General features: G+C 41.2%; 1 protein-coding gene across 8 annotated transcripts in view; it reads left to right on the top strand.

The window, feature by feature from the left end:
- The window catches only part of LOC122888192 (vacuole membrane protein 1-like), a 61984-nt gene extending 47647 nt beyond the window's left edge, over positions 1 to 14337 (top strand). For 3 of the 8 annotated variants that reach the window (XM_044222276.1, XM_044222274.1, XM_044222270.1), the window contains 2 exons: positions 10072 to 10174; positions 11369 to 14337. In XM_044222276.1, coding sequence (XP_044078211.1) covers positions 10072 to 10174; positions 11369 to 11512 — 247 coding nt within the window. In that variant the 3' untranslated portion in view covers positions 11513 to 14337. The other 5 variants (XM_044222268.1, XM_044222269.1, XM_044222272.1 and 2 more) reach the window with 3 other exon arrangements.
- The last annotated feature ends 8859 nt before the right edge of the window (positions 14338 to 23196 follow it).

Below are 23196 nucleotides of genomic sequence, written 5' to 3'. Positions count from 1 at the left end.
CCCTCTTGAGCCATATGAGCAAAGTCTTCCCGTTAACCCAATCTACAAGAAGGGAGTATTGTCGATCCTATTAGTCACCTGAGACGCGCCCTGACAAAGATGGCATTGATCAGTCCTTCCACAGCCTGATCTACTCTCCTCCAGCCCAAACACCGTCAGATGCCTCACTTAGGATGACGGGATCAGAGGCAAACGGGGCAAGACAGAGGGAGTGAGGGATGGAGCAGCAGGTCGCGGTCGACTCTCTTTTTATACAGCGTCGTTAAGTTTAATGCGAGGCCTGGCGGGGCGTCCATTTTCTCATCTCCCCCACTTCCATTCTGATTACCTTGGCCCGCAAGCTCTGACAGAAATACAGAGGCAGTAACAGTCAGAGAGAGGTTTGACTTTGAGCCAAAAGGTCTTACCACAGCCATTTAGAATAATATTCAATCACTCAAGAAGACTTATTGTTCAGGTCATGTACTGTAGGCCTATTTCTACCATTAATAGCACACCGAGGGACTCAGAAGGGGTACACAAAGATCTGAATGTAATTGTAGCTTTGATGAGTAAGTGTGTGTGTGAGAGAGAGAGAGAAAGACACAAAGAGAGGGAGAGGTCAGATGTGTGTTCCAGGTCTGGTATCATATTATGTGCCTCTCGGGCTCAGTATGTGTCCCAGGACTTCCTGCTTTATTCATCCCTGATTCATTTGTTTTGGTCCCCAGTCTCACACTCTGCGCCGCACTACACATGCTGCTCGCTCATCAAATCATTCCTACACATTCTCAGGCCAAGGCTGTGCAATTACTAATGTATTTGTTCAGCAGGATGGCAACCGGCTTGTATGTTGTTGTAGGAAACAGTACGCCATTGATTCATTTTAAGAGCAGCTCATTTATCAGAGGAGCAAAACGTGACCTCAAGCTCTTAATCAGCATCATCCACCAAGTGTATTGTTTTGTGAATCCCATGAACATCGTAATGTGTGCTGTAATTTCACCAGTTGTCATGGGTATGTGTGTCTGTTTCTTTGTTCTGTAAGAGGAGTCATCCCAGACAGGCCCTGACTCAGAGGCCAGCCGTCCGGAACCCCCCTCTCTCCCCACCCTGCCTCCACCACACCTCAGTCAAAACAGACATGTTGTCCTCCATTAGCCCTAATTCAGCAAGTTTTGGAGCGGGAGATGATAGTAATGGGGGTTGTTTGTGATCATTCTTACTGTAAATATGCTCGGTATTGTCCAGTTGTAGATAATCCGTGTGTTTCGGCTTCAGCCTGAAAACCAGGGCAACCATAAATCTTAATTATGAGTGGGCTGTGTTTTATTTGTTTTATCCAAGACACATAAATCATTTGCTTATTATTTTATTTTGTCAAACCTCAAAGATTCACCACTGTGAACACAATTTATTACTTTGCAAATCTTAGGACTAGACTGCTCTGGGATCTTAAATCACATTCACACAATGTAACTGTTTTATTGGGAAGTAATGTACTATTTTGCTTTTTGCCAGATTTTCTACATTTCCTCTGTGTTGTTCCAGCACATTAAGATATATTGTAGCATACTGTAACCCACTGCACGGCAACGGCTGTGCATGTAGATGCAGTGGCTGGTAGTTCCTTCAAACTTGGTACATTTTTGTTTTAAATAGTTTTTTTTCCAGCTTCATTGCTGAAGCATCATTGAATGATGTATAATTGGATTTGACTTAACGGGCTAAGCCAATTGTTCAAATCGACTGGATCAGGAGATTTTGACTCTGGCAACAGCTGTGCATGTAGATGCTGCGGCCTGTAGGCGAGCTCCTTCAAACTCCGCTACACGTTTGTTTTTATCTGTTATCTTATTTTTTTTTCCTGCTTTATTGCTAAAACATGTATTACCTCAGAAAAGGAAGCTGGGTTTTGGATTAAAGAGCAGCGTCTGATTGACTGGACCAGACACCACGGCGGATGCTGTGATCGCGCCGGGAGGAGAGGAAGAGCTGAGATAGGTCCGGTTTGGACAAAATGGGACTGAGGCTGGCCAAGCAACGGGAATCAGAGACTGTTGTGCCCACATCTTTGCAGAGACCTGCTCCATCAACATCCCGGATCAAGCACTCGACGGGCGGATCGTGTTCTGAGCTGAAGGAGCGCAAGACTCGAGCGGGATGAGGGGAGGCGGACTCTGTGTTTATATCAAGGGTGATTGGCGCAGTCAAAGTGGATGGACACGGTTTCCAGATGTCGAACATTTTATGTCAAGATAATAACCACATTATTATCTTCACTATCTTGTTGATGCTGTCTTGCATTCCCCTAGACGCAAATTCAAAAAATGCACTGTATCATTTCCTGGGTGTATACGTGTATGTATATATGTAAATAGGGCTGCACGATTTGGTAAAAAAAAAAAATATTGTGATTATTTGGACAGATTACGATTGCAAACTGATTCACGATTAGTGGGAACGACATTTTTGCATCACAATTTTCATTTTCACTGAAAAAATGATTAAAATCATGATGATGTGACATTTGTTGGAGTCTGTACCAAACAAGCATGTTTTCTTACATCTGGAGAACAAGGGTTATAAGCCGGGTCATCTCTGCAGCGCTACAGTACTTCATGATAATATATTATTATAATGCTGTCACACATTTTACCTTCATCAAAAATTGCAGCTTCTGCGATTTGGATATTGCACTTGGCCATATTGCGATTTTGATAATGTTTTGATTAATTGTGCAGCCCTATATGTAAATAACTGTAGGATATATATATATTTTATGTGTGTAGCATGAAGGGACTCCTAACTTAATTTCGTTGTACAACCTTGTGTTGTATATTGATAAATACATTTCCTACATCAGGGGAACTTTCACTTGTCAGCATTCAGTGGCTCCTGACTACAACGTCTGCAGCATGTAAACTCAAATGCAAGGCTACAGGTACAACTGATAACTGTAAAACAGATAACTATAATCACGTTTTTTTTGCTTTTGTCATGTATACACAGATTTAATTGACCTTGCCGCCTGTCTTTATGCTGAATTCCTGCTTGTTGCTTTGTAAAGCAGTCACTTATACAGCAGCTAGAGTAGAACATACTGTTTTGAAGCGGAAGATATACAGCATGTTGTGGTTTTGACAGGTACGTAGTAACCGATGTGGTTGTCTGAGCAGCATATATGAACCACACAGACTCCATACAGTCCCACAGTGTATAGTATACTGAAAAAGTCTCACACATACACTTGTGAGCTCACTGGCTAACCTGCTGTGTTGGATTAGTGACATACATCGCGTTTACGGGACAGTCGCACTTCAAACCGTCTCAAGTTCTCATTTATTCCACATGCCATTCATTTTCCACCCCGTGACCTTGGTGGGTTTCTGCCCTTCACATTTATTTAACATGCCGTAATGTGTTCATTTAACCCCTCTTGTGTGTTTCTTGTTGCAAAGTTTCCCATTTGGGACTAATAAAAGTGTAAATCAAAGTAGAAATACAGTAGGTGTGGTTATCACCGGGTCATTAGGTGTTCATTTGAAAAGAGGGCTTGACGTTGTCGCATAGGAAACAATGTCACCATAGATCCCATACATAGGCCATTCCTCCAAGCATGACATCACAGGATTGATGGAGGCACTCTAAGTAACCAGCGATGCCCTACACCTCTTTTTCTTCTTCTGTTCCTCCACCTCCTCTATTTCCAGCCTGCCTGCCGCTGCTGATCTACAAGTAGCAGTGTGACTTGTCTGGATGTGTCTCCAGTCACATCTGACTCATTGAACAACCCTTTCTCACCATTGGAAGGGTCCAGGCCTGGTTACCCAGTGACCCAGCAACTCCACACACCTCCACACCCAGACCAAGAGGGTCTGTTTGGGCATGCCGACCTGAACCTCAGAGGTCGTAGGGGTTGGAGGGCTGTTTTATGTGGCTGTCTGGGAAGTGAGAGGAATAATAGACTGCTATAATTGGTGCCCCCTGATTTCCTGGCAGCACTGCAGGCACCCAAGAGGATAGCATGTGTCTGAGCTTGTGTATATGTGTGTGTGTGTGTGTGTGTGTGTGTGTGTGTGTGTGTGCTGGCTGACGCAGATGGCTGTGGAGCGGGGATGTGATAAACACACTGGGCAGGGGGATCTCCGTCCAGGAGTGGGCTTCATGCTTTAGTGGTGAAGTCATTGGGAAAAAGCCTGGTTGAACTGGAGGAGGAACAGACACACACACACACACACACACACAGGCAAACACTCACACACACAGATATTACCTTACGACATTTGCATGTGAATCCAAAATGTCCTTACAATAAAGTGAAACACACTATAATCCCATTATTTCATTATTCCAACACTTAATAAAATCAAATTGGAGCAGTAGTAATTTATCAAGCCATGAGCTGATAAAAAGAAATGAGTCAGATCGTCAGTGTTTTGCACAGAGATGGTGTAGAGGCTAGGTCAGCGCGCTGCCTAGCCGCAGTGTGCGTGTGCGTCTTGCGGTGTCTGTGCTGTTATGTTAGGTGTGAACTGTGGCCCTGTGGAGCATTGGGTAACACTAGCGATTGCCTAAGCCAGTTGTTGTGATGATGTTGTAAGCAGTTGGACCTGGCCGGGGTTTGGCTGTCATGTGAGCCCTTGTTCTCTATCATCCCCTGCCTGGGACGTCAGGGCACGTGTGTGTGCCTGCATGTGTAATCTTGTGTGTGTGTGTGCACTTTTGAGATTTCATTATAGCTAGGGTAGGTAACGCTGGAGAAACGTTAGCAAGAGACAGTTAGATTTTGAAAGTATCCAACCGAAAAAAAATCCCACCTCCTCCCTTCAGGCCTCCTTCCAAAGCCACTCCCCCAAAACACATTTTCATGCGCAATGAGTGCACGGGCAGAGTGCGCGCAGGTAGGCAGGTAGACAGGCAAGTAGGCCAGCCAATCAGATGGGCTTATTACAGCCACAGATACTGGATTTTATTTTTATTTTTTTTTCAGAGCATTAGATTTATTTATTGCTGTCGGGATGTAAAGAGAATTTCAACAAACATAACAAAAAATGCTTCTGAAATACATGACCTACCCTAGCTTTAACATAAAGAACAAGAAATTGTGATTTTGTGAAATTTTATGTGTGTGTGTGTGTGTGTGTTGGAGTGCCATCGGAGGTGACAGCCTTCAGAAGGGCAGACAGGTCAAAGGTCGCCTCTGACTCATGGCCTGTGGAATTTAGTTTTCACAAAACGAACACAGGACGCCTAAACACGCTGTGAACAGCAGCAGGAAATGATAGTTCATTAAAAAATGAGAGGCTGGGATGGCGCTCACAAATTAACCCTTCACAGTACTAACCAGGCTGCAGGAAGCTGAGAGATGTGGGGTTTTCCCTCCATATCGCCTTGTTTTGATGAAGCATATCTCCCACTCATTTCTTTCCTGATTATTGATCAAGTTATTAGCCTCTGTCCTGGCAGACAGGGCATGGTTTCTTACACTGGTTGCTGCTATTTTATTGCAGATGAAGGTTAGATGACAATAGGAATACATTTTTGCACTTAAGGCTGGAATCAAAAATGTGCATTTCCATCCCTCATGAGTCCAGATGTGTAGCTTTTGGTACTTAATTGAAGTTTTAGAGTTACAAATTCGGAGCATTGTACTCCAAAAGATACAGATACTGTATGTGTAAATAGGCAAGAGTAGGTGACTGTTTCAAAAGATAAATAATGTTTGTCACCTGTAAGTGTGAAGATTTCCTTTGTATAGTTCACTGGAAATATTTTTTTCATATTCTATTCTGGATTCTTTAGCAGACAGAGGTGAGGAGCCCTTTTGTGCTGACGAGGAAGGGGAGCTGCAGAGGTCGCAGAGCTCACAAAATATCTGCATTTTCAATAACCCCTTACCTTTAATATTTAGAATTATTTTGTCGTTATTAATTCAAATTATTTTGTTTTTGTATAATTAAATGAACTATTTATACTGCATATCTTTGTTGTGTGTGTGTGTGTGTGTGTGTGTGTGTGTGTGTGTGTGTGTGTGTGTGTGTGTGTGTGTGTGTGTGATGATGACAACTAATAAGTTCTCCTTACAAACCCAGAATAGGTGGTCACATAATGAAATTAGTGCCTCGTTGGTTTGATGCACTAATCTAAAATTGACTTTGATTGTAAAGTCCACTAACAGGCAGCATTGCTGAATTTCACTAAACACACTGGTACAAACTGTCAAACAAGTTTTGTGTTGTTCATATGTTTATGTTGCACAGCTGTACAGAATGACTGAACTGAGCATGATTTGGAAAAATGGAAATTGATGGCATTGCAGGGCAGTGGTGGTGCTGTGGTTTCTCCTGTATCTCTGGACGAGAGCTCTCTAAGTGGTATTCCCCTTCTCAAAACACAGTCATTTTGCATACTTTAATGGCACAGGCTTGGTAAATATGGCAAATATCTGTCTGTTTTTTTTTTTTTGTTTGTTTGTTTGTTTGTTTTGTTTTAGCTCATCATAAATCCAAACGGATCCAAACAGTTTTCTACCTGCATCAACAAAAAACTAAGCTCAGCTGTTTGAGCTGTTGAGCTCTTCTTCACACGTCACACACAGTATACTCAGCCATGTTAAACATTTTTTACATGTTGATTTCTTTAAATATCTTTGCCACAACTTTGCATTTAATGTATAACTGCTTCACTTCTATTATTCATTCATTCTTCTATTGTTCACTTCTTTTGTTCTGATAAATGAATAAATGCAGTTGTCCTTGTTGCATCTAATAAATCTTTGAGAGGTTTACTTTTGACTGCTATATTTCATTGATTTTTGAAAATAAGTTCAGTTATTGATTAATTTAGTGTATAAATGGAAATCACTTGATGGATCATTTGCTTTTAATATCTAGAAGCCTGCATGTTACCTATTTGATGTTGATTAAGAAATTAATTATCACACACACTGCTTTAAGAATATGTGCAGGTATATAAAACACACGTATAGTGTTGATAATAAGCCACATAAATTTACTGGGAATCATTTTTCTAACAACGAGGCAAGTGAAGCACCTTATGCTTTTTGCACAACTTCTGGAAGTAATTTAGTCAACTGGAGAACAACTGTTATAAAGTTTGATAGGATCCACACATGCAGGCTTTTAAGGTTATAAAACCACCTACATTTTAAGACTTTTCATTATTGTTATTATTATCCTTTTTAACTATCCCATGTTTTTTTCTCTATAGAAGAAGAAAGTGAGAAAAGTCACATTTTATAGATCTGTTCAGATTTACTGCAGTGTCTTTTATACTTGACAATACATTTGTTATGTCCATTTATATTTTTGGATACAGACCCACAAAAAGGAGGATCATCACATGAAATACATATGAGAATTTCATATTTAAAATAATATACAGCATTCATTTGTGTGAAAATCCATCCTGTCAGTTTCTGTCCTTTACTGTCACATTCAATGACGAGAAAAACTGTTTGAAGACAGAAACTAGAAATTGAATGGTGCTGTTTCAGCTGATTGAATAACATTTGAGACACGAATATATGAGCTTCATTTTCATCATGAGTAGCTCTGCATTTTATAGATTTAATTAGAAGCTAAATTAGTAGAACTAACATGCATGCCCTTCTACAGGACTGCTTTAGTATTTCTTTACCAAGTCATGCTCGCCATAAATTGAGACATGATCATTTTTAATTGGAAATGAGCCTTTATAGTTAATGCAGAAATTTGGCAAGAGCTTTTAGAGTGTAAAAATCAGACTTTCATCTTTTCAAAAGGTGCTGTAAATAGTTTTGTTCAAACTGATTTATTTCCCTGTTTCTCAAGGCCACAGTGTTTCAGAGCCTCACTTAGGAACAAAGACACTGTTACTCTCAAATAAAGCCCAGGATTTTAACAAACCAGTTGTTAAAGTTTGTTCAGTAGCTGCTGGGTAAATAGTTCTGGCTTATTGTTTGCCAAATTACATGTTATGGCAATTAAAAATTTCAGCTTCTAGTTTTTCCCCTCCCTCCCTCGCCTCGTCTCAACTCGGAAAGAACTCAGAAAATACTGTTTTAAATTTCCAAACTTTTACTGAAGATTAAAATCCGCTTTTACAACAGTTACTGTACAACATAATATAATCTATTGCATATATTTAATGCATGTACAAGTTACACAAATTTCTCAGTTAATTCCAGTTAACAGGCAGTTAATTTTATCTCAGACTAAGAAAGAGAATCTTGTGAACAGAAAGATATTCAGCACAGGTACTCACGGGTAAATTATGAACACACTTACAGTAGAAATTCTTAAATCCAACAATTTCTCAACACCTTCTGCAGTAAGTGAAAATATATTCCCAAAAGCACAAAATCATCAGGTTTTTAATGGAAAGACCAAGAGTCAGTCCTGACTCTGAGGCATTAAAAACTTGTTTTAGACTGCTAGCTTTGAGCTTCTTTGTTGGTGGCTTTGCCCAGGCTCATGACTCAGTATTGCTCATCGTGTAGGAGATGATTCGCCCGCCATTTCTGAAAACTGTTTCTCTCACTCTTTGTTCTTGCCTGTTTACTTTTATCTGCTGAACTAGTGTATTTCTCCTGTGTTTTCTTTGTCCTGTGCAAACTCATATTCTGCTTTTCATCCAGATTATATATTTTTAAATTAGTTTGGTAAGTTTCACTGTGTGTAGATGTTAGGAATTTTGTGACGTGGGGGATGGGAATAGGAGAGGCTTTGTTTCCCTCCCAAAAAAAAAAAAAAATCCTAGCTTGATTTTTGATACCGAGTGTCCTAACTATTTTCTATTGTGTAATTTAAAGCGTGATCCATCTGGTAGACTTCCTGTCTGCTTTATGCCCATTCACATGTAGGATATCCATTACCTGGTATAAAGTTAATCATTACTAAAAGGCTTCCTTGTTGTAAACTCAATCATTTAACACAATCTAGGGTTTTTTTCTTACCATAACATAGGTGTGTGTACGTGTGTGGAGGTGGGGAGGGACGGAAATGACTTGACTCCTTTAGAGAAAGTTATCAGCTATAAACTCAACCGTATGTGACATGACTGCCCACACAAAACCTGCCTTCAAATCTTTGATGTGTCTCTGAGCTTTGATGATGCCTCCCCAGCATGAACAAAAGACGTATAAGTAGAACATGAGGAATGTTTTGAAACAATAGTCCAGGGGATGTAATTGACTGTGTATAGCCACAAAAGAGAATAAGTGAAGGTCTTTAGTATGTGTTGTTAATCACTAACTCCAGCCTTGGGATGGGCCACTGATTCGCTATTCTAGGGCATTCTCTGCAGTCTTTTTTTCTTTAAGTGTGTGTGTGTGTGGGGGGTTCAGTAGTATGCTTGTAGTTGGTGGCTAAATCTTGTAAAGGGTTTCCTAATATGGGCCGTCTTACAGGAGCGCCCTCCCTCTGTGGGCCACCCCCCCAGATCTCAGCCAGTGATGACACAGCTCGGTACGACTCACTTCCTCATTAATTGGCTGAAACCAGTTCTTACAGGAACCGCCTGTGATAAATGTGAGAGTTCTGAGAAGTCATTCATTTCTCCTCGCTGCAGCGGCAGAGGAGGCACTGCAGGGGAGTTGAACGAGTTCACCGATGTGTGTGTGTGCGCAAGAGAGAGGGAGAGGAAGCCGAGTATGTGTGTGTGTGAGAGAGAGAGAGAGAGAGAGAGAGAGGAGGAGAGGAGAACGGAGCGGGAGAATGTTGGTGACTACTGCTGCCGCGGCTGCTGTATGAGGACCCGCCAACTTTATTTCAGCTTTTTATTTTTTTTTATTTTCTTTTTACTTGTTTTGTTTTTGAGCAGCACTTTCTGTGTGTGTGTGTGTGTGTGTGTGTGTGTTGTGGGGATGAGCAGGGAAGTGCACTCGTTGCTCCCTCCGTCTTTCTCTCTTCTCGGAGAGAGGAAGCAGGGGAGACCGACACTGTACAGGACATAGGACAGCATGCCTCCCTTTGTTGCTGCCCTTGGGCTGGTGAGTAACAATGATGTGACGTGATTTGTGCCCCCCCCCCCCCCCCCCCTCCTCTCTCTCTCTCTCTCTCCTCTCTCTCTCTCTCTCGGTTGAGGCAGAGCTGTTCCACTGCTGGGTGCGGCACTGCAGAAGCCCTTCAGGGAGTACTTGGAGGCCCAGAAGGCCAAGCTGCACCATCGCACTGGAGAGGGGATCCCGACTGTAAGTGCAGGGGCCTCAGCCCCCAGCCTCTATTCATTCACGTGCGCGCGCCAGGAAGAGAATGCGGCCCCCATACTTTTGCCTCTTTCACTCCTTCTCCCTGCACTTTCTGTTGTCCCTTTCTTCTCTTTAGCTAAGCCTTCCTTTATATCTCTGACCCAGTTTCTTCCATGAACACAATTCATTCTGTTTTCGCCCTCTATTCCTGTACCATTTGCTTCCAATTAAAAATGTTGAATCAGTTTCATAATTATTATTTTTTTTAACCTAATTTCATGTTTGTAAGAGACACGTTGCCGGTGTAGGTTTGCCTGTAACCTGCAGTGATACAGTACATTACAGAGGCTTGTTTAGGGCCAGAATGACAGAGTAGGTCTAGGTTAGCCTGCGCTGGGCGGGCTCGAGGGGAGGGAGGGAGGAGAAAGAGGGGGGGAGGAGAGGGGCCAGTGTGGGGTCTGGCTCCACTCGCTGTATTGAACTGTACTACTGTAGTGCGGGGCGTGCTGACTCATGCTCCGTCTTACCAATCGGGAGTGTGTGTGAGTGTGGTCACTCCCCTATGTGTCACACACACACTTGCACTCGGTGCCCCGCCTGAACCCAGCACTGACTGTATACCGCCCGCCCCCCCCCGCCAGTGACAATCCATCAAAACCCCCCTGTCTAGAACAAAAAGAGCCAGTTGTAGCTGTAGCCTATTTCTCTTTCAAAGCGTTTTTCCTCTTCTCTATTTCTCACTCCCTCTTTCTCTCTCTTGCTCTAAGTGATTCATTGAAAACGATTTTTCTTTTTTTATGCGCTTACTAGGAAAGGGGGGGAGGGGAGGGGAGGGGGAGGGGGTAGAGTGAGTTGCACAAGGACAGATTAAGGCATTTCTAGAACAATGTTCCTTTTTTCTTGTAACTTGAGCCTCCTGCAGTCACAGGAGAGAAGCGAGGCAATTTAACTTGGTGGAGGCAGGCTGCAGGCTGGGGTCAGTGGGGGCGTTAGGAGGGAGGACGGTGGGGGCTGCTGCGTGTTTTATTACCCCTGATCTCTATCTGTCCTGCACATGGAGCTGGATCCCCACCTAGCCTACAGCACCGGGAGCAGAGGGGAGAGCAGGGTGTGGGGTGAAGGGGAGGGTGGCCCTCAGCTTACTGACCGAGCTCCTCTCTCTCTCTCTCTCTCTGTTCTCCCTGTGGTTCCTGGCAGGAGGAGAGCTGGCTGGCGTGGCTCTTTGAGAAGGTTGTGGTCATCATGGTGTGCTTCTTTGTCTGCTCCATTGTCAACTCCATGGCCCAGAGCTACGCGAAGCGCAAGCAGCAGGAGAAGGTCTCAGAGGGCAAGACGGAGTGAAGGCCAGCCAGCGATCACGGCGACCCGTCGACTGTAGAAGCCTCCACCAATCCTTTGCTCACCTCTGCTCTCCCTGCTGCCTGATGCCCCACCATTATCTGAAGCTAAATATCAGCCTCCACCTGGTTTCTCTCTTGTTGTTGTAGCAACGTGTTTATGTTGAACTTGGACTTCCATTTACTTGCTTCCGAAGGCTTTGCATTTGGTAGTGATTTCCGCGGTTGTTTTGTGTGAGGTAGGTGCTCGCTGGGGTGCGTGTGAGCAAGCTGTTGGGTTGTTAAAGCGTCCATGCTGGTGCTTCTAGCGGCTCCGGAGCACGTGAGGAGAAGCTCCTCAGTGAGGCCTTAAGCTGCACTGTTCGTTCCACTAGAGGAACCTTAAAGTCTGATGTGCCCGTAGAGTCACTTCAATTCACTTTATTTGAATAAGCTAGGATTGTTACTGTTGATGTTGTGTTCTGTAAAACCAGTGCAAAGTTATTTGTTCATTAAGGTATTTATTATCTATATTTGCATATTTATTGATAAGCCATTCTGTATTTATTACTGTACTGTAGAGTTGTTGTGCAGTATTGGCTGTGGTTAGATAAGACATGTAAATAACTGTCCACTTCAGAGCCATCTCATTTCTACATATTGTAGGGCTCTAAGTCAGTAGTTGGTGACTGTTTCATGCTGTTCATGGTGCTTTAGATGACCACTTGTGTGTGCAGTAAAGCTCATCTTGGTACTTTTTGGATGCGAAATGATAAATCGGCCATGAATTACCCTGCTGGTCCCCTTTGTCTGCCCTTATTGTTCTGCTTCCAGGAAGAGACCACATGAGCCAGCCGGGGGCTACTTTACCAGATGCAGCCATGTATTGAATCAGATCTACGGCTGTGTGTGTGTGTGTGAGAGAGAGAGAGAGAGAGACGGAGAGCGACACGGAAGGTAGTAGGTTGCGTTTGCGTGGCTGCCACATTTGTTGCTCTCCCTTTTATCTTTTCTGGATTAAAGCAGATTGTGCTCCACTAACAGACTAGGAGTCTGCCTGGAAGTCTTAGTACAGCAGATAGTAGCTGTTCGCTTTAACTTACAGACAGGCTGTGTCAGGGGAAATGTTTTTCTTTGTCTTCACTTGTCCACAGAGCTTTTTTTTCTTTTTCTTTTTTTAAAAAAAAAACAAAAAAAAACCTTTTCACCCCAGATGAGGACAGCAAGCTCATGTTAGACATTACATGAAGAAAACTCATTTTCATACGATCGGTGCTCATTATTCGCCTTTTTTTTTTTATTTCTTTCTTTTTTTTTTGGCTCATTGGATAACGTCAGCAGGCTCTCGATATATGCAGAGCCTTGTCTCTTTTCGTGATTGCCAGAGAGACGTGCTGTCTTCCCCCCGTACGGCTGCTGTGCTACGCTGGACTGAGCGCAGTGGGCGCTAGAGCAGGCACAAGCAGGAGGGAGAGAGGGAGAGAGGGAGAGAGAGCCCCTGAAGCGCACAGTGAAACGCGTCTGTGCCGTTACCTCAGCTGAACCTTCGAATGAACTCGTTGCACTGCCCCAGTCACGGAGCCAGGAGACGAATCACTCGAGTAGATTCAAAACAGAGGGGTACTGTTGAGTGGGCTGAGCCCTGCGCTCTGCACCAGCTCTAGTCAGAACATTCGCTCTTTTCTCCTCTCATGGTAAGTCGGGTTAGGATTGTACTGTTCTTTATTTATTTATTTTATTTTATTTTTTTTTGTCATTGTTGTGTCTGTACATGCGTACGTCTCAGGCATGTCCGTCACTCTCTCGGCCTGTCAGATAGCTTATCAGACTGGTGTTGGCTGTTAAGATTGCAAGGCGACAACAGTCTGTAGGCTGTCTGACATTTCGGGCTCTTTCATCTGACCAGCATCCTGTTTTGTCCTTTCTGTTATTGTCATTGTCTCAGTTAGCATCGGTTCCCATTTTAGAGATTGTGTGCTGCGATGTCACTTCCCTTTATCCCAACTGCTTGTGAAACGTCAGATACATGGGTCTATTGTTTATTTCCTCCACGCTGACGTCTGTGAGGGTTTTTATGTGGTATGTGGGGGAACTGTGTTTTCGCATGTTTGCAAATGCAGATGTATTGATGTCAGTAGTGTACTTCTGTGTGTGTGTGTGTGTGTGTGTGTGTGTGTGTGTGTGTTGGCTCTGTCCTCTTCCAGAATTTCCAGAGAATCCAGACAGTACACACCTTATTGCAACACATCACATTGTGACACCCAGTCCTAGGTATGGTACACGCAGTGCTTACCCAGCTCTCCCCTTCCCTTTTACACTTCTCTCTTCTCTTTTTAGTGAGAACTTCCTTCTGTTGCCCAATACTTTTTTTTTTTTTTTTTTTAGTAGGCTGCACTTTATTGGAACTCGCTTGAGGGGGTGTTTTTCTAAGGGCCACAAATTGGTAATTATACAAAGCTGAAAATCATTGCTTGACCAGTGGATACTTGTGCCGCAAAGGCTAAGTTTTATTTTAGATTTTTATTTTTCTACAACAGAGCAAAAGGGTAAAACTTTTTTTCCTGGTCATAAAAGCAAAATCATTGGATAACACTGGAATGGCTCACTGGCTCAAAGAGTGTTTTTCTTGGCAGTTTCAGGATGTCCTGTTCCATAAGGGAGCCCCCTTTTGGCATGCCCATCTGAATGTGTGTGCGTGTTTGTCTAGAAATTCTGTTTATATTTCTATGTGTAAGTGCTTGTATTTCTTGTCTAATATGTCGGTACCTGGGTTATTTTAAAAGTGTATGTACTTGTTTGTTTGTTTTTTTTTCATCTGCTCTCACTATAAATAAAGTCTGTTAAAGAGTATTGGTGTTCTGTTCATTATGTGTTAAGTCTTGACCACACTGGGCCGGTGTTGACCCTCAGGCCTCCAAAGAATCTCACATGTCAGCCGAGAAAGAGGGACCAGGAGGATACTGAGTCCATCACAACTCCGATTTCCCCGTCTAATGTTTCACATCTAAACGCTTATCACATTACTGATTTGCTCAGTCCACACTGACATCATCTCCATTTCAGATTCCAAGCTAAGCCTTTGCTGTGAGTTGTGAATTATAGCTACACTTATGCTCCTATCGCAAATGGAAGCTGTGTTTAAACTCAACACTCTCACCTTTTTTAAAATAGAATTTGTACTAGTATTAGTAAATAATAACAATGTGACACATTTGAGGCACAGTGTTTCCTTGCTAAATTATTCTACCATTTGAAAACAGCGTCTTAGACAAAATATTTACTATGACCTCAATTTGGGTAACTTGCTAAAATAAATTTAGAACAAAAATTATAAAATCATTTTAAATTATGTTGGTGTTGTTTCACAAGCATTTACAAAAATCATGCATGAATCAGCTGAATTCATGTATCATAAATGATACACTATATACAGTTGTTTATATTGACTTTATGATGATATGAATCAGGTATTTTTGATCTCAGATCAGTGCTCTGTGGTTATGAAGTGACAAAGAAAACAGGAACCTGACCTTGGTGTGTGCGAATACAGTGTGATCTTGTGTGCTGAGGTAAGGTGTGTGTGAACTGTGCTGAGAGACCCCCGTTGAGAGAAGTTCTGTTCCCAGAGCAACCACACCCTGAGCACCATGAAGATGACTATTTCCACCCACCCTACCCTACCCTACCCCACCCTACCCCGGGGCTCCGGCTGAAAACCCAACATGCAAATCCTGCCTGTCCAAACAGGCTGGGGGACTGACATTCAAATAATGACACAGCTTTTGTCCTTCCTCTCTTTCTCTCTCTGATCTCTCCATATGCTGTACATATACTACAGCTGAATCCGGTGGTGCTGGTTTCTTTTCTGGCACAGCGTCCCTCTCACCCCCCACACACACACACACCACCTCCCTCACTGTCTCTCACTCTCCAGTTTTTTTCCTCTCCCTGTCAGCAGGCTAACCACTGAGGGATGCTGAAATATCACTGACTTCATCCACCACCCACCCACAAGCCCACTCTGCATTTGGTTATCCACTTAGTTCCTTTCACACTCTGTCTCATTAAATTATGCTGACCATGTGGATTTTTTTTTCTTTCCTTTTTTATTCAAAATCACATTAAGGTCCTTTGTTTTTGTAAGTAGCAGTCAGGGGGTCATATCGGCCCACAGTGGAGTGAGCAGGCAGTCCGAAGGGTACAGAGAAAGATGCAAAGGAAAGTTACAATTTATGGGTATGTCACCTAGGATTAACCACTGGTTTATTTGCAGAACACACCATTTTTTAGAATAAGAGAAGATACAGTATCATACTATATAGTATCAAATTGACTGTAGTTTGATTTTCAGGAGGAATCTTATTGAAGACTCAAAATTACAATAGTGTGTCATTATTAAAATAGTAAAATAGTGAGCATTAAAGTTGTGATATACCCACTGGAAAAAAACATATTTAAAATCAGAGTATTTTTACATGTCTTAAAAGATATCTAGAGGCTTTAACATTAGATGAATCCTTATAATTCCTATTTGTTGGTAGTCGTTTGCGATAATCATGGTAACTGTCTTTTGATTTACCATCCTATACAGAAGTCCTGGAAGGCAAGAAAGCAAAAGAAAGCGATTCTTTTTCAGTTCTTTCAAAACTACTTGACTAAATAATAATGATGATAATAATAATTGTATTTATATAAAACTTTTCTAAATAGAGTAAACCGAAAAAACTAAGAGTAAACCGTAAAAATGCAAAAATAATCAGAATTTGAAAATATAAGAATAACAGTAAAACAATGACGAGCATACAAAAATAAAACCAAATCAGGATAAGAAACATAGTTATGAATGTCAGAACACACGTATGGTGTAATTTTTTGAAAAGTGAGCTTTTTGAGCATTTGTGGATATCTCTTTCTCTGTCATACACACATGTTTATATGTGCGCGCGCGCGCACACACACACACACCCTAACTGTGGTTACTGTAAAGCCCCAGCTCCAAAAGCCTTTGTTTCCTTTATTGTGGCTTTGGCATGCCAAGATCAAACATGCTTATCAGCGGCTTCAGACTCTTCATAATTCACTCCATCTGAGAGGAGAGATATTATTGGTCTCATCTGAATTAGATCACTAGGTCGATTCAGAAAGATTGAGTGTCTAACTAAACTTATCAACAGGCCCTTGGCTGGCCTCTGTTGTTGTTTGATTTACAATTATTTAAATACAATCATTCAAACCATTACTAACTAATGACGAACTATTTCTCCAATTGATTTTGACACAACAAAACACATCTCCCTGCGCTGTGTTGAACTAAATTATGTGTGGGTATTTTAACAGTACATAGTTAGGCAGGAGCATCTGCTGTTTCTGCCCACACATTGCCAGCATGGCAGACAGCCTAATGGCTGATGCCAGGTGGCAATGCCAGGGCACCGTGACGAAACACACACATCCCTAGCTCTTCCGCCTGCCTTTTTCTCAAGGAGTTAACACTCCGATTCAAGTCAGGTCGTGTATTCGTTGTTGTACTTTCAAAAGGCCGCTGAAGAATTCTACAGCAGCAACAGGAATACATTTGTAGTTGTCTTTAAGCTTCGTCCATTTGTGTTAGTTCGTGGGAAGAAGCTGTCAGAGGAAAATATCAGTGACTAAACTTCCACCGCTGTCCCAAGACAAATCACAATTTGGCTCTGTGCTACATTCACAAACGGGCTGTATGACATCTATTTATGTGCCTTCGTGTGATAACAAGACAGAGAGGAGCCGTAGACCTGCATAATGATCACGTTTCTTCATTTCTCCTACCATTTGTGTCCCAGGGGTGTTTCCAAAGAAACTGCATCATACAGGTGTGTCATGGATACACAGGGGACATGACTGCTGTAGTAAGACTGGAAAACACAATAAAGCAGCAGTATGCCTGAGAGTAACGTGAGCATAAAATTGTAGAAATGTACCTATTACACCAACACACACACACACACACAGTCAGAAACAACACACCCCTTTGATGTTAGAAGACGTCACTGAGTCAACCTTTGGAATGCCTGAAATCTGACAATATGGACTCTCCTCTGCAGTGGATTTTATCCTCAGGCGCTGAGTGCAGCTTAAGCACAGCTTTACATGTCAATGCAGGTTTCTGTGTCATGACATGATGCCATCTCAGAAATATTACTCAGGAATGTCTCACACGCCTTCCAAGCATACCAATGCTGGGAATGCATGGTCTGTCCTTTCTGTTGTATATGCAAATTAGGTAGCACTAGAAAGAACTGGAAAAACTACCAATAGATCGGTACACTTTGATTTATTGAAGTGTTACACTGACAAAGAAACTGTATGTAATGTGGATCGGTGACGTCATGGCCGCTACCCATACTAAGGTCGATCCAAAGAAAAAAGAACTTCTTTCTAGTTTCAACATTTTGCTCTGATGATCAACAAAATACAGACAGAAATCTATCAGCCACACCACAGTATCCTCTGTGTCTACATCTAAAACATGACATTACTATTACAAACTTAAGCTCTCAGCCTTTATGGCATTGCAATCAGAGCTAATTTCAGTCTTGTCCACATACTCTGCATGAGGCCTGTTTACCGCATGCAGTGTGGTTGTAAGCAGCGTGCCCATCAACGTGCTGCAAACAACCACAAAGAGCAAACAAAACCAGACACATCCATGCCAGACTACACAACAAACACACTGTGCTCCCAGCTCTTCTGGATTGGCTTTTCTGCAGTGATATTCCACCAAAGGACTTTTACTGCTTTAACAACCTCATCTGAGCCCCCCAAAAATGCTTCATACTATCGCTTTTTGTGTTACATCATGCCCAGCCATTACCTTTGCATCCATTGCAGTGGTCCACAGAACTGAGATCCTTTCAATACCAAAAAGGGGAACTTCTTCAAGTGGAAACAGGCCTCTGCAGACAGAGTCTAACAGGAGGGTGTCTGTATTAGTCCCACACACTAACAGGATTTTATAAAAATCTTTCTGGAAGACCTCACTTATCAAGGTACATCAGTGCCTGACTTTATTTTCTAATCCAATCAAAATCAAATTAGGGGAAATTAAATTTCTTAAAGGAAATGAAAGATTTACGTCCTTACCTCTTTTTGTGTGTTCCCCCAAATTCTCAGTTATATGGAAGCCCATTTCTGCCGGGAAAATAAAATAGAATTGAGGAAAAGTATAATATAATAAAAATAATAAAAATAGCATCATGAGACAGTAAGTCAAACCATTGTTTTAGTAAGTATTTTTATTTTAATCATGACTAACTTTTCATCATTAGGTAAGGATGGTAAATGGGGTTTTTTTTAACTTTCTAGCATTTTTTTTCTGGCAGAAATAGGCGTCCATAGAAAGATCTATTAGCGGACATTTACAATTGGAAATTACTGCAAACATTTCAGCTAGACACCATCTTTAAAAACTTTCACTTTTTAAGCTCATTCTATTATTCCAAACTCCTGTTTAGATGTCAAAAAGGCTAGAAGTTTTCTTAGCTTTTCTATCAAAATATATACTGTACGTTTATATATGGTTTGCCTGCGAGCTTCAGTTCTAATTCCTACTTTGTGCACAGCCTTCATAAGGCATTGTTTTGTGATTTCAAACATGGTTTACCACTTAATTGTTCCAACACACCTCTAAGCCAAAATCCAGCACAGCTGACCTGACATATATATGGCTGACCCTGTGAGACTAGTGGCCCTTTGCACAAAATAAACAGAATATACAGGGTTACAGGGTTACAGGGATTACTTTACCAGATGCTTAGATATCTGGCTTTCACAACTCACTTTGGCCCATACTCTCTTTTGAACTCCCTCACCTCCTCCGGTGTGTTACAGTTAATTTTGCTGTCACCTTTTCACAAGAAGTTGCTGTTGGATCTCGGCTCTGATCAGATAGCTTACTCATCTATTGTAAAAGTGTGTGTCAATTACAGGCTGCAGTACAGTTAAAGAAGAGCACCTGCCATTTAACCGTTTAGTAGTATTTACAAGGCAACTGAGCATCATAAAAATAGATATGGTACTGTTTTCTCACGTTACTGCTATTTATTGTTCACAAAATAAAACTTTCAGATTACGATAGAACACTCCACAAGTCTTTGTCCTGCAGTAAACACCAGGCGTATGCAGTCCAGAAAAAAGAAAAAAAAAATCAGGTCAAGATGCTGACAGTTTCATTTAATTTAATTTAGATTAATGGCCTTCCATATTGACAAAGTCCAAACATAAGAACACAACACAGTCAGTTGCAAAGTGATTTTGAATGAACACAATACCAACCTCAAGTCATCACACAGAGCCACTACAGAGCTCTGCGACTTTCTAACAGTGTCTAGTCTGTTCTTTTGTAAACATAAACAATGCTAAACAAAACAGAGAACACACACAGAAAACATATTTTGTTAACCAGTGCAGCTGGTTTTGATCGCCGGGCAATCAAAGTAAAACAAACCATCAGATGGAATCGAGGCAGCGCTCAGAGTAACGCTACCCTGCAGGGGGCCCTTCCTGAGAGAGATTTCAGGCAAACCCCCCACAATAAAAGAAGCTGTGGTAAAGATTGACCTTCTAGCTCCTAGACTGAGGACCTAGTGGGAATTTTATCTGTAAATCAGTCACTTTTACTTAAATATGCTGGAGATCAAATATGGTTTAACCGTTCAAGGACCCCCCCCTCTTTTAAGAAATACTTGTGTCGTGCTGCAGCTGGGACGCCCTGCTGACTGCTTTCACATCAGCTGTACTGAAGGAAAGCAGCGGGAATGGACTGCTGAAGATTACACTTCTTTAATACGCACTTCCAACAGGCTTTCCTGTTTACCCCATAACCATTATGAGTAATCATGCCATACCCTTAGATTCTGAAAACAACCACTGTTTGCTGGCCTGAACAGGGGAACTGTTTCCCTCGTGTCAGTGTAAAAATCCTACAGATGACATCATCATATTTGGAGTTTCACTGCTGTGCTGTCACAGCAGTCATCTGCTGTTATTTGATACGAGTGTGTCTTATCTGTACCGAATTAACTTTTTTTGGAACGTGGATGTTTCACCTTCACTCTAAAGAATGACGTATGTATTCGCATTCATCTACTGAAAGGGGGAAAGTTTCTCAGCTCTAATCTCAGTTTAACACGTGGATGTACGAGCAGGATTTTATGACATCACAAGTTTGGAAGCCAATCACAGTCCAATGTGCAACTTACACAAGTGTGATGTGGAAACTTAAAACCTCCAGTGCACATACACTGAGGATGGACTTCACAGTGAAGTAAGACATCTTGTATCCAGCAGTTTCTGGACTCTGAATTTTTCAATGACGGAGAAGGAGTAGACATGCTTTTAACTACTTAATTCAACTTTTGAATTATTATTCAAAGCAGAGTACTTTTAAATGTCTGGAGGTGATCTTTAAAAATGTTGTTAATAAAATCATTTTTTTTTTTTTTTTTACTAGATGGAAAGGAATCAAAATGTTTCTTATATTAAGAAATGTAGCTGGCATTCTGAGCTGAAATTCATTGAACTGGATAAACAGACTTTTTTATAAAATGCATTTCAAGATTTTTGAAATGATGGCGATTAAAATGTTTTGAACATATGCTTTCAAAATATTTCAATAGTATCTAAATGTATATGCAGCACATTTAAAATATTTTCTAAAAAAACAAATTTTCTTAACTATGAAAAGTAAAGATACAAGGCATGGATTTCTACATGTAAACAACATTTTCTTTCCTTGATTATTAACCCCTTTACATTTTTATTCTAAACTCATAGGCTATCCAAGATTTCCTAAATAATAAGACGACATTAACTGCTAACTGTGAATATCTCTTTCCGGTTTTACCCCATGTTTTCTTTCCACAAATATTGGCTACAAAGAATATCGCATTTGTGTTTGTATTTGAACATTTTGATAAAAGCCATGAAGCTGAAAACATGATCCAACCTGATCTCAGACCCTTTTGTCATTTTTTAAGATGCAGTTTGACATTTCTCACAGAGGGACAAAAATCAGAACAGGGAGCATGAAGAACTTGGAAATACAGTGTGAGGAAACAGCAACAAGCTCTCACTCTGCTTCCTTCTGCAGGTACCACAAACATCACTAGGAAGTGTGGAGAGAACCCTAAATATATTGTCACAGTGGCCACAGTGTGGCCTTTAAAATATCTAAAGATAAGAAAAATAAGTCTGTTGCAGCTCTCTCAGATCAGTTACATAGCCCAGCATCAGGCATCGATGCTCCTCTGCTGTCGCTGTGTGAGGTAACACCCGAGGGTTACCTTAACAAACATGCACATTACTCATCATGCACACACTACTCAGAAATGTGGTAGTTTTATTGAATTTGTATTGTTTTGTATTGCTGCATTTGATGTCTTGTAATTAATTGAAGTACACATCTACATCTAGATGAAGTTTTAAACCACAAGAGGGAGTAACAAGCCTTGCCTTTCTAGAATAAAATGCATACAGTTTTAATGATATATTGGCATTTTGTCAGGATCTTGAATTGGACTTAAGTACTTCAAAAAAGTGGAGCTATACAGGCAGATATTAGGATGAATGAAAAATGGCTTTCCCACCCTGAAAAGGATTCCCTTTTTCTTGCTGCCACCTACTGGTGAGAAAAGAGAGTTGTAGACAGATACAGTGCATTACAGGGATATAATCTGATCTGAAGCCATCATAGTGAGACAGTGAGCCAGCATGCACAACAGAAAAGCGTTGAAACTGAAGCAGGTAAATGGAATTCAGCATTCATTAATTATGTTATTTATGCCTGCACTTTTCCTACCGTGACATGTCAAAATGTCTTCTATGAAAAAGGCCTTATATGCACCCTCTTATTGTAGCATATCAATTCAGCTGGTAGTCCAGCATCTCAGATAAATTCAAAAATCCCTGTTCAAACCAATGTGGCCAAATATGAAGAATCTTGCTAAATCTACATACAAACAAACACCATAATTACTATACATTGCTGCTGCTGTTCTTGCTTTGGATATCAGTGATCACCGCTCAGTAGTCTGTGTCAGAAATACTGGAGAAAAAAAAGAGAAATATTTAAAAAGAAAATTAACAGGCAGGATGTCCTCAACTCCATAATTCTTCTTTCCCCAGATACAGTGCTGTACAATTTTTCCAGTGTATTTAGCCGCATTGCTGATAGTCATGATCTGTGTCAAACATTTAGTAACCGACTGCATATCTGTTTTCATTTATGAGCTGATAATTGTGACACCAGATCACAGCTAGCTTTAAAGTTCCTTTTACCAACATTGAACTGGAGAAAATCGGTTGTTGACACAATGATAAATTCTGATAAATTTAGGCCTGCAACTAACAATCATTTTCATAATCAATTAATCATCGTCATCATACGGTCATTTTCAAATAGCTTTTTTTTGCTCCAACCAACAGTCCAAAAACCCAATGTATTCAGTTTATTATCACATATGACAAAGAAAAGCAACAAATCTTCACATTTGAGAAAATGGAACTGGCTAATGTTTGTTAAAATTGACTCAAACTGATGATAGCTGATGATTCAGTTGACTAATCAATCTAAATAAACTTGAAGTTTCTTTTTTTTTGTGACTGTTATTTGTGTTTGTGAAAATTGTTTTGTGTGACTGAGTAATTTTGTTGGTTGTAGGTTTGTTTGTTTGT

The sequence above is a fragment of the Siniperca chuatsi genome, linkage group LG14 (genome assembly GCF_020085105.1).
Source record: "Siniperca chuatsi isolate FFG_IHB_CAS linkage group LG14, ASM2008510v1, whole genome shotgun sequence".
In the NCBI taxonomy this organism is placed as follows: domain Eukaryota; kingdom Metazoa; phylum Chordata; class Actinopteri; order Centrarchiformes; family Sinipercidae; genus Siniperca; species Siniperca chuatsi.
The sequence above is the reverse complement of the archived record's forward strand: the minus strand, read 5'-3'. Positions and strand labels throughout refer to the sequence as shown.